The 17,114-nt window shown below is 42.2% G+C and overlaps 1 protein-coding gene across 5 annotated transcripts in view; it reads right to left on the bottom strand.

Moving 5' to 3' along the window:
• LOC148011501 (histone acetyltransferase GCN5-like) overlaps positions 1 to 17,114 on the bottom strand; it is a 108,781-nt gene that overhangs the window by 80,099 nt on the left and 11,568 nt on the right. For all 5 annotated transcript variants that reach the window (XR_015689300.1, XR_015689301.1, XR_015689302.1 and 2 more), the window contains exons 2-5: positions 3,772 to 3,836; positions 3,608 to 3,688; positions 2,250 to 2,321; positions 713 to 881 (exon numbers count right to left, since the gene is read on the bottom strand). Coding sequence is in view for 1 of the 5 variants with exons in the window: in XM_087670174.1 (XP_087526300.1) it covers positions 713 to 881; positions 2,250 to 2,321; positions 3,608 to 3,688; positions 3,772 to 3,836 (387 nt within the window). In the remaining 4 variants the exon portion in view is untranslated. The remainder of the gene's footprint in view (positions 1 to 712; positions 882 to 2,249; positions 2,322 to 3,607; positions 3,689 to 3,771; positions 3,837 to 17,114) is intronic.

Raw genomic sequence — 17,114 nt, 5'->3', positions numbered from 1 at the left:
GTTACATCCCTACATGGGCATTATTTAGTCTTGTACATTGCCTTAGTTTCTTTCCACGGTATATGACTGATCATCTTTTAGGGCATCACGCTTGGATGTCTAGTGATGATCAGCACTATACATGGTTTTGTCTCATCGGCCCATTTTGGCCTCAGAAGACATTAGTATGTCTTTCTTTCTTTCTCTAAAGTGGGACAAAGACTCAGTCAATCCTAATGTAACTTCCCAAGCTGGTATGTTCATTGTTGCACTCAAACTGATGTGACTTGCCCAAGCTGATAATTCCTTGCATCAGCAGCAATGCAGCCATTTTCAATTACAGCCTGTGGAAATTCAAGGAACCAAGACACTATCTATAAATTGGGACAAAGACTGAAAACCCTGATAGCAGCTGCTTCCTTGAATAGCACTTCTATGCTGACAGATGTCCACTTCTATATATCACAGTATTCTACCACGATTCTGATAAAAACCTCATACTTTAGCAGGTTCTTTTGTAACTTCCCATACTTGGAAAGAGCTTCATTCTGACAGAAAGATATAGCATGGATTGCTGCTACAGGAGCAAAGAATTAGCTAGGGGAAAAACCAAAGACCAATAGGAATGATATTATTCTGTGTTTTCAAGATAGTTCCCCTAAGAGATTGCTAAATGATCAGTATATGCATAAAGTACACGGTTGAAAGGCTGCGACAACTTGAGAAAACTTACTTGTTTGATGAAATAGCCAACAGCATTGTTGTCAGCATAAGTAAGAAAGTGAGTCAAGCCATCAACATCTCGCGCATGCTGCTTCAAATGGTTCATCAGGCGTGTTCCATAGCCTTTAACTTGTTCATCAGCTGTTATGGCACAAAATGCAATTTCCCCAAATTTTTGACTGCATTACACATGGCACACAAGGAAACATCATCAAGTATCTTCTAAGCAAAGCAAACTTGAATTTGTAAACCATCCATATGCATATTAAACAACCACTGTGCATTCATTGTTGGGAGAAACTTCTACTTCCACTCTGAAGTCTCAATAAGTGTAAATAGCACGCATTACCATTTTTTCTGACGATGTTTACTATAGCACATCCAGGCATGCATGCATGTTTTATCCTCCAAGATTGAAATCATAATCCCACTTTCAAGGTCAGACCACCCAACGGTGCATGTACACTGTAAACAATAATTTCCACCATTGTTGCAGCATTATCGCTTTGCAGCACACTGCTTCTATTTGCTAGAGATGGAGAGACTTATGCATTTTCTCGTTAAATAGAGAGAAAAACTACAGCGTTAAGTTGAGGCAGCACATTGATCTATTCAAGACCTCCTGGCTGCCGTGGAAGGTATACAACCAGTCAACATGGAGAATGACAGGCAAAGCCACTCCCACTTGACCCTCTCATATTTATGAGTATCAGATGCACAAGACCAGGTTGCCATGCCGCTGGATAAAAATGCTCCAAAAAGGTGCACAAAATTCACATATTTCTACAGATCCATCTCAACATGCCGCTGGATAAAAATGCTCCAAAAAGGTGCACAAAATTCACATATTTCTACAGATCCATCTCAAGCTCCCTTTGTAATTCACATGATTCTGCAGCTCACAATATGTGCACAAGTTGAAGTTGTATACTTCACGTAGCAAATGTTAGACTGACTTCAATCAATGCAATTTTGCGTGAACAAGTATATTACAAAGAACTCGTGTCATATTTATTTTCTGATGTTGTTGGGGTTCGAGTGTTGAGCACAGAAGTATTCTGTATCAATCATGTAAAATGAAATGGATACTCGTTATCCAAAGGCAGATGACAAGATGGTTGACTGCTGTATAGCAACCACACAAAATGTGGCAGATTTTAAAAGTTTGCACAAGCTGCCTCTGAAGTCTACAGTGGCCAAGAGCACTGACTATCACCCTACCACTGATGTAGTCTCCTATCCAAAGTCCACAGCAGACTATATATAAGAGCAGCAAGACTATAGGACTGCTAGTGATTCTAGCACCAATGGTTGATTTATTCTCCTATTACAAGCCCACAGCAGACTATACAAGGGCAGCAAGCACCACTCCTCCTATACAACTACTAGATGTTTTGACAGCTTCCAGGTGAGGTTTACAAAGCATTTGCACTAAAACATACATGATTTCAGACCTACCACCATACCTATATCAAGATTACCAAATCCCAAGACGACTCAAGAGATAGCAATCAGAGTGATTTCCATTTCACCTTGTTCTTTAGTACCTTGGATAAGGACGATACGTTATCCCACCAACAACTTGATTCAGCTTTATTATCATCATTGACTTGTGACTCCTGCATGATTGTTGCAAACAGTTAGCAAATCATTACAAAAACTTCTCCATTGATTGGTTACATACTTCTCAAATAAAGCAACACAGGACATGGTTTTTGATTTTGAGATATCTATAGACATGGTGGTGTTATTTGGAAAGAACCTTCTCAATAGAGAAGCTCTAGTATGAGGTTAGCAAGATGAAAGTCAGTAAGTCACCTAGACTTTATTGTTTGCTTGTGAAGCCATTTCAAACATTATAGGAAGTGTGCTCCAATGTTTTTTTGTAGCCTTTTGAATAGTATAAGAAGTTTGGGTTCAAATCGCAACAGGGACTTAATCAAACTCATTCTCAAGGGAGTGGAAATATAAAAATGTCACAATGCTGGCCCCTAACTACGTTAAATGTAATGTACAAGATCATGGCTAAGGGGATGGCTATAAGAAAAAATTTTATTAAGGGGGGGAATCCTCCATCCTATGTAGCATGCTTTGTACAAGGAAGAAAGATTCAAAATCCAATCTTGAATCTTGTGTTCTCTGTGAACAAATCACCCTTATTTTCAATAACTGAATCAAGAAGTATTTATGGAACTTATCCTTCAACACGTAGGGAGGAACGTAAATAGGCTCCTGAAGAAACCAAAATGACCCGAGTACATAGGATTCTTGAAAACATCATTTTCAAATATCCACCAAGTGGAGACAGTGCCTTTCCTAGATCCTGGGCTTGCACAAGAAATGAGTACCTTGACATGGGCAGAACCCCTGTATATTATACTTGGAGTAGCTACAAACACTTGATCGTCAAATTGACTCATCCGCTAGGGTAAGTCTACCAAGAAGTGTACATCAATACCTATTTTTTATCCTTTTTGGGGCAATAACTTTAGAAGACTAGACTAGTTTCATTTCAAGTCATGATCATGGATTGGCTATGTCAATACTATTTCTGAAAATTTCTTGTTCATTGCTTACCTTTAATTGTTAAATATATATGGTCTGCAATGCGTTTACAAGGTGACACTTCCACTACAACTACTAGGAAACTATAAATTCCTTAGAGCTCTCACTCGATTTTTACCCTGTGTGATATTTATACACTGACCTTAAAAGTTCACTCCTGATCCAAATTAAGCATTACAGTATTGCTATAAAACTCACCCAGTTCTATGCTACTGTCACCTTGAACACAATACTTCAGGTACCATCCTAAATGTTTGCTAGCCATCCACTCAATATCATTCAGGAAAAAAATTTAAGGATTTTTGGTGCCTAAGTGAGCACTGGGTATGCACATTACAACCTATCCATCACAAGGCGAACAATGTACTCCTTTGGCATGTTTGGAAGTTGTCTTGCAAAAATATTCTTCAAACCTATCAACCTGTAAAGAATAAACAAGCATAATGTTAATGATTGCAATTACTAGAAAATAATACAATGGAAGTCTAAGGAGTCAGGACTTACCAAATCATATGTTGATCAATACCATCATTAGAGTAACAAACGAACTTCAACCGGCCTGCATCTTCCTGTTGAGCAAAAACACCAAAAAGAATCAATCTTATTGTGAACATTGTCATCTATAGAATCTCAAATAGACCTGTATCAGCCTATACTTCTAATCATGTCAACAGTTTAAATGATACAAGACCAATTTGGCATTACAAGAATAGGCAATGTTGCGAGGATACACTAGGGTTTGATAGGTGCATGAACACAACTAACAAAAGGACTCAGAAAATGCAAATGAAGAATGAGAGAATGAATGATGAGTGCAAGAATAAGCATCAGGAACAAGCTGCATATGGTAGAAGGAATGCTTATGGAGCAGAGTGCTGTCCAACAACCGCTCTCTCTAGTGACAAAGAGCTGAAGGAGCTTGGAGGAGTGTACCAAAGTCTGAGGATCCTGAACACAACCAACTGCTCAATGCAGCAGTTCCATACTGTGTGGATGTCGCCTATGCTAAGCATTGAGCAAGTGCAGTCAGATGAGCAAAATATAGCAGCTCTCTGACAAAGGACTAGGCCAGAGCAAAAATGCAGCAGCAGCCATCCAAAACATGGGCAGTCTAGATGACACCTAGTCGAGGAAGGTGACAACTTGGACAGAAATATGACACCTAGAACTGAAATATGATGACCAGTAATGCATGTTGGTGATAAATGGAACAATATAGGGTGGAAAGAGTGGTCACCCAATGGATCCCTTTAAGAAAACTTTTGAGCCAATTGTTCTAGGAATGTATGGCACCCCTCTCAAGCCCAAAACAGAATTCCAAGGAGGTAGGAAGCAAGCTCTTTGCCTGACCCAAATGGTTCCACCCGAAAGAGACCGTGCATTTGACCATGGGTGCCCCAAAGGACTGCCCAAGTGTCTGCCATGATCACAGAGGCAATGAATATCCTCTTTTGCATACCTTACTACTACTACTCCCCCCCCCCCCCAAAAAAAAAAAAAAACTTGACTCATATTTATGTTTTCTTAACCTTGTATAAGGGGAACCATAGTGCTAAACCACCCCCAAAGGATGTCTATGAAGAATGATGAGGTAAGAAATGAAAGCTATACGGTGACCATGAGCAATGCACACACAAGTCTTCACTCCATGAGATAAAGAGGAAAAGCATGCTGCACAATGCAAGGGTATCACTTGGAAGGCTACTTAGTTGGATTAAGGGAAAGCAAGCTCCTCTCAAACCATCAAGTTGATGGTGGAGGAGCAAAAGTCTGTTGTGGTTCAAGGACCTAATGAAGGGGTAGAAGAAACATTACAGCTAGAAACTTGTATAGAGAATCTGCTTAAAACTCAGCCTTAAAAAGGCTGGAAAGAATGCCTAAAGAATGTCCAAAATAGGCAGGCCGGCATGCAGCCGACTGCAGTCGGACAGTCCGACTACTGCCACGTGGCACTGCTGACATGGCAAGAGGTGACACTCAACACCCCCTCTCAGATCCTAGACAAGGCAGTAGACTAAGGGATCTGGAATGTCGATGAAGTAAAGCCTAGGGAAGTGCCTTCATAAACAAATCTACAAGATTGTCTCAATCTTACATTACTTCACATCAATGGTCACATCCAGAAGCTTCTCCCTAATGTGCTTTGTTCGAGTATGGAATACGGGATTTTGTGCCAAGGCAATGCAACTCTCATTGTCGCACCGCAAGATAGTAGGATGAGTCTAGGAGCAGTCAAGCTCCTCCAACAACCGCCGAAGCTGCACAGCCTCAGACGTGGTAGAAGACACAGCCCAATACTCTGCCTTAGTCGAAGATAGGGCTACCGTGGGCTGCTTCTTGCTACTCCAAGAGATAGCACCAGCACCCAAGGTAAAAAAATAACCTATAGAAGACCACATGTGATCCACATCACCAACCCAATCTAAATCACTCCAACTTGCAAGAATAAGATCAGAAGCACATGTACCTACTGGATAATGAATCCCTAAGTTGGAGGTCCCCCTCACATACTGTAATATCCTCTGAGTAGCCTGCCAATGCACCTATTGAGGCGCACTCATGAACCTAGCCAAGAGTCCTACAGCAAAACATAGATCAACTCGTGTGTTGAGGAGCCAAATCAATGAGCCAACCAGCTAATAGTAGCAAGTAGCATCCACCAACGGAGAATCTGTGTGTGAAGTGGCCTTCCAGTTCAGATCTATAGGAGTAGAAATTAACCGACAATCCTCGATCTCAAAAGTCACCAAGAGCTCCTGTACATATCTCTACTGAGAGATGAAAATCCCCCTCTGAGACTGATAAACCTCATGGCCCAAAAAGAAGTGGAGAAGTCGTAAATCCATCATCTCGAACTTCTGGTGAAGGGCTGCCTTCATCTCTTCGACCTTCTAGGTATAAGCACCTACAATAATCAAGTCATCAACATACAAAACAAATAGCACACAACCACCCTCGAAAGTGTGCACATAAAGCCATGGATCGGTCCTAGAACGCCGATATCCCAACTTGGTCCGGAGAAACGAGTAGATCTTCTCGTTCCAAGCACACGGAGCTTGCTTTAGGCCATACAAGGTCTTCTTTAACCTATAAACCTGCCCATCTGAGGAACCAAAACCAAGAGGCTGCTCTACATAGATCTCCTCCTTCAAATCACCATTCAAGAAGGCTGACTTCACATCCAACTGAAAAACGGGCCATCTCCGATGACCAGTCAAGGCAAGAATAGCACAAATAGTCGCCATGAGAGCTGTGGGGGCAAAAGTATCATGAAAGTCAACACTTGGACGTAGTGCAAAACCTTTAGCAACAAGGGGAGCCTTGGGCTTGTCCAAAGAGCCATCACTATGGTACTTGGTCTTGAAGACCCATTTGACAACAATCACCTTCTTATGAGAGGGACGAGGCACAAGGAACCAAGTGCCATTCCGCTCAATATTCTCCAACTGAGCTTCGATCGCCTTCTGCCAATGATCAGACTATAAAGTCTCCTTCACTAATGTAGGCTCTCTATTCTGCATAACACGGGACATCAAATAGTAGTTAGAGCAAACAAGCTCCATAGTATGTGTCTGGTGTTGTCATGACCTCCGCGGTCCATCCTGCAATTCCCACTCCTCAGGGAGTCCCTCGATCCCTGAATCACGGAGGGTGTCACAGGCCCAACGAGGAGGAGACTGGACCTCTCCTCCAAGTTCTCCATCTATTATAGACTTGGGTACATCCACTAGCGAGATCTCCATTGGGGGGGCCGATGGAAGAGAAGACTCAGAATCTGAAGAAGAATCTCCATCAAGAGGCTCTGGCTCCAAAGGAATTGTCTCGGGAGCCCAACTCTCCCCTGGATCTCCGAGTACGGGATGCTCCTCACCCCCCTTTGTGGCCAGAACTTCCACGAACTGCACATCTTGGCTCATGTAGACATCCCGCTTTACGGGATCATACAAGTGATAACCTTGGGACTAGGAGCTGTAGCCAACAAAGACCTGACGTCGGAAAGCCGCCTCAAACTTGTCACATCCAAATATCCTAAAATAAGAGACATCAGGCTTAGACCCCAAGTAAGCCTCAAAAGGTGTCATCCTGTCAATAGCCAAAGCGGGAGATCAGTTTAGGATATGGACTGCCGTAGCCACTGCCTCGGCCCACAAAAACTGAGGTGTCTGTCAGTGCTCCATCATGGTGTGCACCATCTCGATCACGCTTCGGTTCTTCCGCTCCAAAATGTCATTCTCTTGAGGAGTGTTGGTGTTAGCAAATTCCTAGTGAATGCCCCTATCTGCACAAAAAGGAGCAAACTCATTAGAAACGAATTCACCACCCTTGTCTGATCGCAAGGTCTTCAATCGCCGACCTAATCGATTCTCCTCAAAGAGAAGCCAATCCTTGAAGTGGGAGAAAGCCTCCGACTTAAACGTCAAGAAGTAGACCCACGTCATCCTAATGTAGTCATCTACGATCAACATGAAGTACAAGCTCCCCTTCAAGGACTCATTCCTCATCGGGTAACAAAGATCTTTAGATACAAGCTCCATAGGTGAAGTAGACCACCTCAAAGCTTTGGTGGGAATCGCATCCTTATGCTACTTCCCACAAATGCAAGAGACACATGGCTGTTGGCCCACCACTATGTCCGGCAAACCTCGAACAAGCAATCTGCGCGAAGCCTTCCGAAGGTACTCATAGTTTAGGTGGCTAAACCGATCATGCCATAGCTCGGACTGTGTCTGAGAGGTAAAAAGAAGAGAGGTAAGAGTGGAAGAAGACTTCAATTTGTAGATATCATTCTCCTCATACCCTAAAGAGAGAACCTTCCTTGATCCACGATCAAGAACTCAAACAACCTCACTGTCAAACTCCACCAAGAGACCAAGAGAACAAATCTTATGGACCGAAAGCAAAAGATAACCTAAACCTGGCACATGCAACACCTCGAAAGTGTGAGTACCACCACTTCCATCTGGACTCAATTGCATCTCACCCCGTGCTGCAATAGACATTAAAGAGTTGTCTCCTATGAGAATCTGCCCACACGGGGGTCGCAAATGGGTAACACCAACTGTTGAAGGAGTCATGTGCTGGGAGGCACCACTGTCCACGATCCACTCTCAAGCCTAGGGAGCTATCATCGCAGTATCAGAAATTTTTAGTGAAGAGTCCTCAATGACCGCTAAGTGTAGGAAAGCAGTTGACGAGGATGCAACCACCGCTCTAGAATCCTTCGTGTTCTTCTTCTTAGTGTCCTTCTTGTCCTTGTCGGGGCAATCCTTCTTCCAATGGCCATCTTACCACAAATATGGCATATCAATTCTTTCTCTTTATCCTTCTTGGATTTGTTGTCCTCCTTCTTCTTTTGGTCCTTCCCCTTCTTCTGAGAGGCTTGACCAATCGATGCCTCCGATTTGGAAGCATTCTATCCCTTCAATTGTTCCCCTTGATCCAAGACCATAGAAACCAACTCTTCCCATCGAAGAGTCAACTCCCGTCCTAAAGCAATAAGCGCGGAATAAAAAGTATTGAACCGTGGCAGCAATTGGGACAATAAAGTGATTGACATGTCTTCGGAAGAAATGGACTTCCCCGCATTTTAAACCTACATCTAAAGCTATCAAAGCTTATTTATATATTCCTGAAGCGAAGAAGACTTATTCACGAACAAGATCCGCATTTGCACCTCCAATGAAAACCTCTTCATAAGAGTCATCCAATTGTACATCTGGTCAAGTTCCAACCATATCTCTCAAGCAACTATCGAGTGCTCTATATGGGCTATCATGGCTGTTATACAAGACATAAAAGAAAAGAACGAATCCTGGCATTTAGTTTGTCCCAATGAGAATGGGCTTTGGTCAACTCCGCACGAGCACTGGAAGAGAGTTTGGACTTATCTCTCACCGAAGGCCGGTTTATCTTCTCCATCACAAGCTCCACCAAATAATAAGACTCCAATATGGCCAACATCATCACATGCCATATGTGGTAATTGTTGTGAAGAAAACTGCTAGGGTTTGCACTGAGGACACAGAGTGTACGACCATGACAGAAACACAAGAGACAAACGTAGACACAGAGAGCAAAACTCAAACCCTAAACGCCAAACTTAAAACGCAAACACAAACAGAAGAAGGGAGAGAGAGAACACAACTCTGAATTGAATGAATGCTGTAAATGAATGTAAGAGTGTACAGTGTGCTCAAGAGCAGAGCTGAAAAGTGTTAGAGAGTGACATCCATCGGAGGCGGATCCCGAGTGCTTAAACCACCAATCGAAGCTGTACGAGCGTTGAATAGTGAATGGTACTAGGCTGGTCACCAAAATGCAGTAGTGTGGAGGCTGGAAACTGGTGAACGCAACAGTGTACCACCAATCGGATGCTGGAAACTGGTGAACGCAACAGTGTACCACCGATCGGATGCTGGAAACTGTGCAGAGGCGCTGTAAACAGCAAGGCGACAGACGGAGAAGGTGTGTCAAAGAATATCATGGCCTGCAATGCTGAAAATGCAAGCTGGCTGACCCTGGCGATGATGGACAGCAGGCTGAACAGCAATCTGAAGGAACCGCCAGAAGCTGGGAGCTATTGCCACTGAAGATAATGTGGCTACAATCGACGATGGCTGGACAACAGATGGAGGCGGGCTGCAAGCTGGAAATCGGGCACCAACAGTAGCAAAGGGTGTGTGGGCTAGTGTAACCTACAAACAAGGATAAGACTAAATGGTGAGCAGCCTGTCTATTCATAGATGTGGATTAGAGCCTCCCACTAAACTCTCTCGAACCACTCCCCGTTTTAGGGTTCTTACTCTAAAAGAGCATTTTTTAGTGTGTTTTGGGGTTGTTTAAGAGGCTAATCAGCAAGTAATGCATGTTTTAGCTCAACAATTGCCACCATCAAGCTTTTGATCTGATGGAAGAGCCGATAAGACACGCACCTTCCGGTCCATGATCGCTTGGAACTCCACGTTAGTCTCTGTAGACATCTTCTCCTACAATGCCTGCACAAACACAAAAGAAACCCCCTCTGACTGTGAAAACGCAACCTACTAGGGCTCTTGTCTCTATGTCCTGAACCTTCTTCAGCCGCCAGAGGCGATGAAAAGGTAAAATCTGCACTTGAAGGCCAAAAACACTATCTTCTTCCTTCTCTAACAACAAAAAAACACCAACATCTTCAGCAAATCTTCTCTTTTCTCGCACGCCCACACTCACCTCAGCCTTGTTCTGATGCGCTGATGCATAGCCCACCTACTCACACTTGAATGCTGAAAACGCAGTGAATGACTGAAAATCAATCAAATGCAGCTGCTGCCCTGCCACAACAGCGTTAAATGATGTTGCCTACAGCTAAAACATCCAAATTAGTTGTCACCTTGTATCTGGATGCACTCGCCTAGCTATGGAGGATCCGGATCTGCAATCACCTCCTCAAAACTCACTTGTGGCTGGCTGAAAATAGGCTGGCCATGGCTACTCATAGCTCTCCCACATTTGCTACAACAAGAATGATCTCGTTTTTCCTCTTCTTCAGCTTTTTACCAGCCTGTATGGGCGAGTTTGCCAAGTGGCAGCCTTCCCAAATGGTTTTTCCAACATTATACATCATTAAATATTAATATTCAGTCTTTAATTGCTGAAAATTAATCTAATAATTATTTCGATACCCAAAAATAATAATTTGACTGGCCAATAATTAAATTTGCTAGGCATCTTCTACTCCCAAGTCTCTCTGTACCATCTTTGACCATTAGATTGGCATTAGGTACCATTAAACGCCACATCTGTAGTGTCATCAACTCACACTTATGGCTAAATGAATGACCTAGGCCAACAATTGACACCAAATACCACCAAGTACATATACAACATAACTTATAGCAACTTTTGCCTTTAACATCTTGTGATTTTCTCGGGTCCCAGGCTTGTAAATTTACTCTAACCCTGATTGCATCTCACATGCACAACATTTACTTAATCATGTGATTAAAAATTAATTCGCATATTAAGTGAGGTTTCAAAAATACATGTCCTCATGACATGTCTTGCCACAAAATAGGCTAGTCAATCACCAAATAAATAATAATAAAGAGAATGCCCATAAATTAGGCCACGTGAGCCCGTGAACCTATGATATAACCACTTCTAACACATTCTTGCTGCAATAGATGCACCCCATGGTTCAAGCTTCTACCTTTGGTGAAGGCATAGCACCAAAGTGTCAAACTTGAAAAGGGAACATAGAAGGGAGAAAAAGATAATGGTTAACCCCCCGATGGTACGATGAAAATAAATAATTTTATAGGCAAATTTTGGGAATTCGACTTACCTTGCACAATAAATACCAAATGATACAAATAAAGTGTTTCTGGGGCTATTAACAAAATTAGAAATTAATTTAGTACAATTATTTGCTGATGCAAATAATGACTTTGATTGCTCAAAAACACCTCCTAATTGCCCTTCAAAGTTCAAATCAAGGCCTCCTCTCTGGAGTAGGAAGTAAATGAGAAAGAATCTTGGACACTCTCATCTTTCATGTCATAATTGCCCTCCAAGCTCTTTGCAAGTTCTTGTAGATCCAATATAGACCCAACAAAGTTTGATTTTGATATAATAGAATATAAGTGGAAATTTGATTAAAAGAAGAATACATCAAAGCCCATAGAAGAACTAGTAGATCAATCAAACAAGCCCTTAAGAGTCCCAAAAGGTCTTGGTTGGCAGAGTTGTCCAGGAGCTACATTTCTAAGAAGATTGGCTTGATTATCCCTTGGTATACTCAAGGGCTGAGAAGGCTTTTGAAAAGGATTTCTAAAAGGATTTTGGGAAGGTAAAATACCCTCGACCTTGGAATTGTTGGGTTGCGCACCACAAGACGAGAGGAGCTATGGTGAATGTAGCTCCATGGAGAACAGAGAAAAGAGAGAGAGAGAGATAGCACTATGTGTGAAGAAATGCTAGGGTTTTCAAAAGAAGAAAACAAAAAGTGTACAACCACAACTAAACACAATGATCCCAAATAGCAATGCAAAAAATACAAAAATCCAAAAACACAAAATGAAGAGAACTAAATAATGAATGAAAATTTATGAAATGCCTAAGGGGAGCTGTCCAATAGCTAGTGGCTCTCGTGGGAGCAAGTTGAGGGAGGTGTCGATGTGTGTTGTCCTTCGAGGATAGATCCCAAGTGTAGTAACCACCAATTGAAAACACAAAAACGACTTGCGGGTTTATGATTGTCGGCACTCAAGTATCACTCAAACAGCAAAAGCATAGGGTGGTGTTGATGGCAACAAGAGGTGATGATGAATGAGTGGACAGCAGCAACAAGAGAAGGTGGCAGCCACATGATAAACTAGGGATAGGTTGGGATGCAAGTGACCTAGCGCACACTATTTATAGATGAGAAACCAACTAAAAAGTGGGAAGTTTAATTATGGGACACTAAAACACACTAAGTGCATTTGAGTTTTGGGGTTGTTTGATGAGATAATGAAGGATTAATGTGTAATGAACCTTTTTAAGCTTAACATTCTGCACGAACATCAAGCTGAATAGATTGAGGTGATAGTTGATTTATATAAAACTACAAGCTTTGGGGTTCACTTTATAGCCTTGAGATTCCCCAAACCCCAACCCTAAACTTACAAGTATTGAGGCGTGTTCACATGCTAGCACATAGCAATACATACACAAAGGTAACGAATAAGAATAACTAAGAAACCACCCTTCAAATCATGGGTGATTGAACCTATGACACAAAACATTAAAAAAAGATCATGGTTAGGTCTTATCTCAATAGAGGCAATGTCTAATCTCATACAAGAGATTCTAGAGACGACATACATAAGTGAGAAAGATGCGACTAGAGCTAGATCATGACATGGTCTAGTAATAAGCTCAAGGATCCAAAGTAAAGCATGGTTGGTGCATATGCATACTTGAGAGGCCACATCAAAAGCCAACCTGGCTAAGAGGCATTGTGCACATTATTGGGGGCCCGATATTTAGACATGGCTCTCACACTCCACCCACAGGCCATGAAAAAAGTGGTTCCAAACCCCACTAAAATATAACTTCTAATAGAATCATAAAGAATAAAAGATACAAATCTTTTCAAATAAAAACCCTGGCAAAATGTCCTACACATTTCATATATTTGAAAAGGTCTTAACGCATACATCAACATGGCCAATGTCTAATTCCAAATACATTTCTATTATTTTTTTAAATAAACTTTAAAAAGCATACTTGAAAGGTTTTTAATCATCATTAAAGAGAATGATTGAATAGAAACGGTTGAGGCTTTGTCAAATATAGAGGTTGTGAGAGTGCACAATGGAAGGACACAAACACATGGAGAGAGGGGAAGAGAGAGACTGAAATGAAAGCAAAGAGTGAAAGAAAAAATCTGCACTAAACTCAAAAGAATGTTGAAAACAAAGCGGACTGATCAGCCCTCCCTGCATGCAATCCAAAGCATCAGCAAGGCCACTAGATGAGGATGATGAAGCAAAAAGCACTGAATGACAAAGGAAATCACTGGTAAAGAATGCTAAAGATCTGCAAAATAAAATGGCTGACATTGTAGGAAGGGGCTGCTATAAATAGGGAAGAGTTCTTCTTTACTAACAAGGCCAATGAAGCGTATGATGAAGAACTAGGCTCGATGAAACCCATCTCTAATAGCTCCTTGATATGCTTGGCAACTCTCTTACACTCCTATTTTGATAATCTATAGGGCGACTTATTGACTAGCTGGGAGTGAGGCTCCAAATCAATAGAATGATCAACTGCTCTCTTGGGAGGCGGTGTTATAGGCACCTGAAACAAATCACCGTACTCCTCAAGAAGAGCTTCCAATGTTGAATTAACAACTGAATTCTTGAACTGGCTGCCTCTTTATTCATGTGTAATATGAAGATCTGAGAGCGCTTTTTATAGTCCTTGAGTTGCTTTATGGTAATAAGCTGAAAATTAGACTTCATATGCCCACAAACTCACTAACTGCTGACAAAATATGCCAAAAATATGGCTGACCAGCATCAAGCACTGAATTTAATGCAGCTAGACTAGGCAAAATGCTGATTGCCAGACCATGACAAAGCGACGCAGAGTGAACACAGCCTCTAGCAACCTAAAATAGAAACATGCTGCGCTGGATCACTAAACAGCCAATGTAAAGACCTAAAATAGAAATGTGCTGAGCTGGACCACTAAACAGCCAATGTGAAGACACAAAAACTAAAATGGACTAAAATGCATACTAATGAAAGGACATCTCGCCTTCATCAAAACACATGAAATGACCTCATGTCCTCATCTAACTCAGACTCAAGCCCACATATAGGAGATTGTGCATGATAAAAATGTCTACTAACACCCCCCTCTCAAATCCTGGATGTGGCTAAAGGCCAAAGAGGACAGAATGGATCCAAGAGAAACAAGAGTGTCAAATTCCATCGAAGTAGTCTGTCGATGTCTCCAAAAAGTCCTATGCCAAGAACCAAGCAAGAGTGGGCTTCATAGCTTGCCCAATGAGGTTCTGACACTTCTGGAAAGGCATCTAACTATCATGGTGTCTATAGACCCTATGAGATCTCACAAACAAACTACGACTTGATCATGCATCAAGCTGAACAACAACTGGAAGGTTATATTGTTTATTCACCCTTAGATTTCACACATGGGTCTAATGATTTGGCAAGAAGGGTGGAACCTCCATATGGGACTGGCCATCTTGTTGGAGAAGCAAACACAGGGTACAAACCTTTATATTCTTCCCCTCCTTCCACTCAAGTGCCAAGTGCACAACTGTTTTCTTCTAATCTCACTTTTAATGTTTCTACTTCAAGAAGAGCTACATATGAGAAAAACTCAAATTTTCCTTCTTCACATTTTGTTTCTCAAAGTCATAATGAAGCCAGCGCATCATCATCTAATTTTCATTTTCCTAAAAATGAATTTCCATTCACTTCTATTCTATCAACACCAAAATTTCCAATCCCATCCATCCCACCCTTTTTTTCCGTTGCACCCACATCAACATTTACACCAGTTTTCATACACCATTCACCATTCCACCTATACAACCACACACCACATTGGGGGGATCTTCAAACATTGGCACATCCTATCCATTTAGGTCCTTTGCTTTTGCACAACTAGGTGGTGATGCACCGGTGGTGGGGGTTTATCCCCCAACCCAACCATCCATGGGGACCTATACACATGGGTATCCTCCCCACGTGTCTCAAGCCCACCCTATTCTCCCATCTCTCGAGTGGCCAAACAATTTGTCAACATGGCAATACCTAGTGGGCCTTCCTATACCTTTTCAGCATGTCGACCACCTAGAAAGTCAGTCACCTCCTTTGGGGCACAACTCTAGATTCACCATTCCAAGCACTTCAATGCTTCGTGTAGCACCTAGTTACCCTCATTTCTATCCTATGCTACCCACCTATTCCCCTCCTCATCAAGCCATCCATCCATCTCCATCAACCAAGAATGCATAACTAATAAATCTCATTTCAACAGGTCTTAACTTTACCGCTTGGTCAAATCTCATGTGGCATGTCTTGGGTTCCCAAGGCTTGTGGGAACTTGTTTGGGAGCACAAAACCCAACCTAACCCCCATTGGTTCTCATATGAGGTGGTTCGCCCTTGGAAGAGCAAACATGCCATAGCTATAGTCGAGTTGATGCAAGGCATTATACCTGAATTTCACTCTCACTCCAACACTTTGACCTTGCCTCTAAACTTGGACACAACAACTAGACTAACATATCAACCTTAATCATGAGCTCCAAGAGTTCAAAATCCCTAAGAGAGATGATTGCTCTCGCTGAATTTGCCACCACTAGCTTACCCAAGTCAACTAATGATAAGTCACTTTATTCATCAATAAATTTGCCACTGAGATATTTCAATTTCATTCAACAAGTCATCTCACAACCCAAGTTACCCACCTTCTATGAATTTGAGTCTTAGTTATTGCATTGCGCTCGGCTATTTGATCAATTTCATAAGAAACCCCAATATTCAAAGGGGGCCTTGACTTCCCAAAAGGCGAAGCAAGGTGGTGGAAAGAACAGTGCCAAGATTGAGTTCGGTAACGAGGAGCAAAGTAACTCCCCTCCAAGATTGAAAACTTGGCAAAATGTCCCCCAAAAAAAAGGTGCTATTAGCATTTGCCAAAAGGCCGACCATTTTGACAAGTGTCGCTCCAAGGCCAAGGGCAGTCCACCAAATTCCCACCTAGGAACTCAAGCCCATCAGGCAAGGGCACTTTAGTACAACCTCCACAGTCGAGAGGGGCTCATCCTTCAATAACCCCAATATTCAAAGGAGGCCTTGACTTCCCAAAAGGTGAAGCAAGGTGGTGGAAAGAACAATACCATGACTAAGTTTGGTAACGAGGAGCAAAGTAACTCCCCTCCAAGATTGAAAACGGCTTGGCAAAATGTCCCCTAAAAAAAAGGTGCTATTAGCATTGGCAAAAGGCCAACCATTTTGACAGCAAGTGTCGCTCCAAGGCCAAAGGCAGTCCAACGAATTCCCACCTAAGAACTCAAGTCCATCAAGCAAGGGCACTTTAGCACAACCTCCACAACCGTGAGGGGCTCATCCTCCACCTCAACAAGATAAATCCACTACTCACATGGCAATCGAACCATCTACCCCCACTTCACCAAAGGGCTTATCTAATTGGTCTGCCAATGCCACTACTTCGAACGTTGGTTCTCAAGCACTCCTCATCTCCCTTGAGGATAGACTTGATGATTCCCTATCTCTTTCTAAGTTGCCCTCTACATCAAATACACAACTAGCAAGAATTGAGCTCACT

Source organism: Lygodium microphyllum, chromosome 28 (assembly GCF_053477565.2).
Source record: "Lygodium microphyllum isolate KBCC chromosome 28, Lygodium_microphyllum_v1.1.10, whole genome shotgun sequence".
Taxonomy (NCBI): domain Eukaryota; kingdom Viridiplantae; phylum Streptophyta; class Polypodiopsida; order Schizaeales; family Lygodiaceae; genus Lygodium; species Lygodium microphyllum.
Note: the sequence above shows the minus strand (reverse complement) of the source record. Positions and strands in the feature narration are given on the sequence as shown.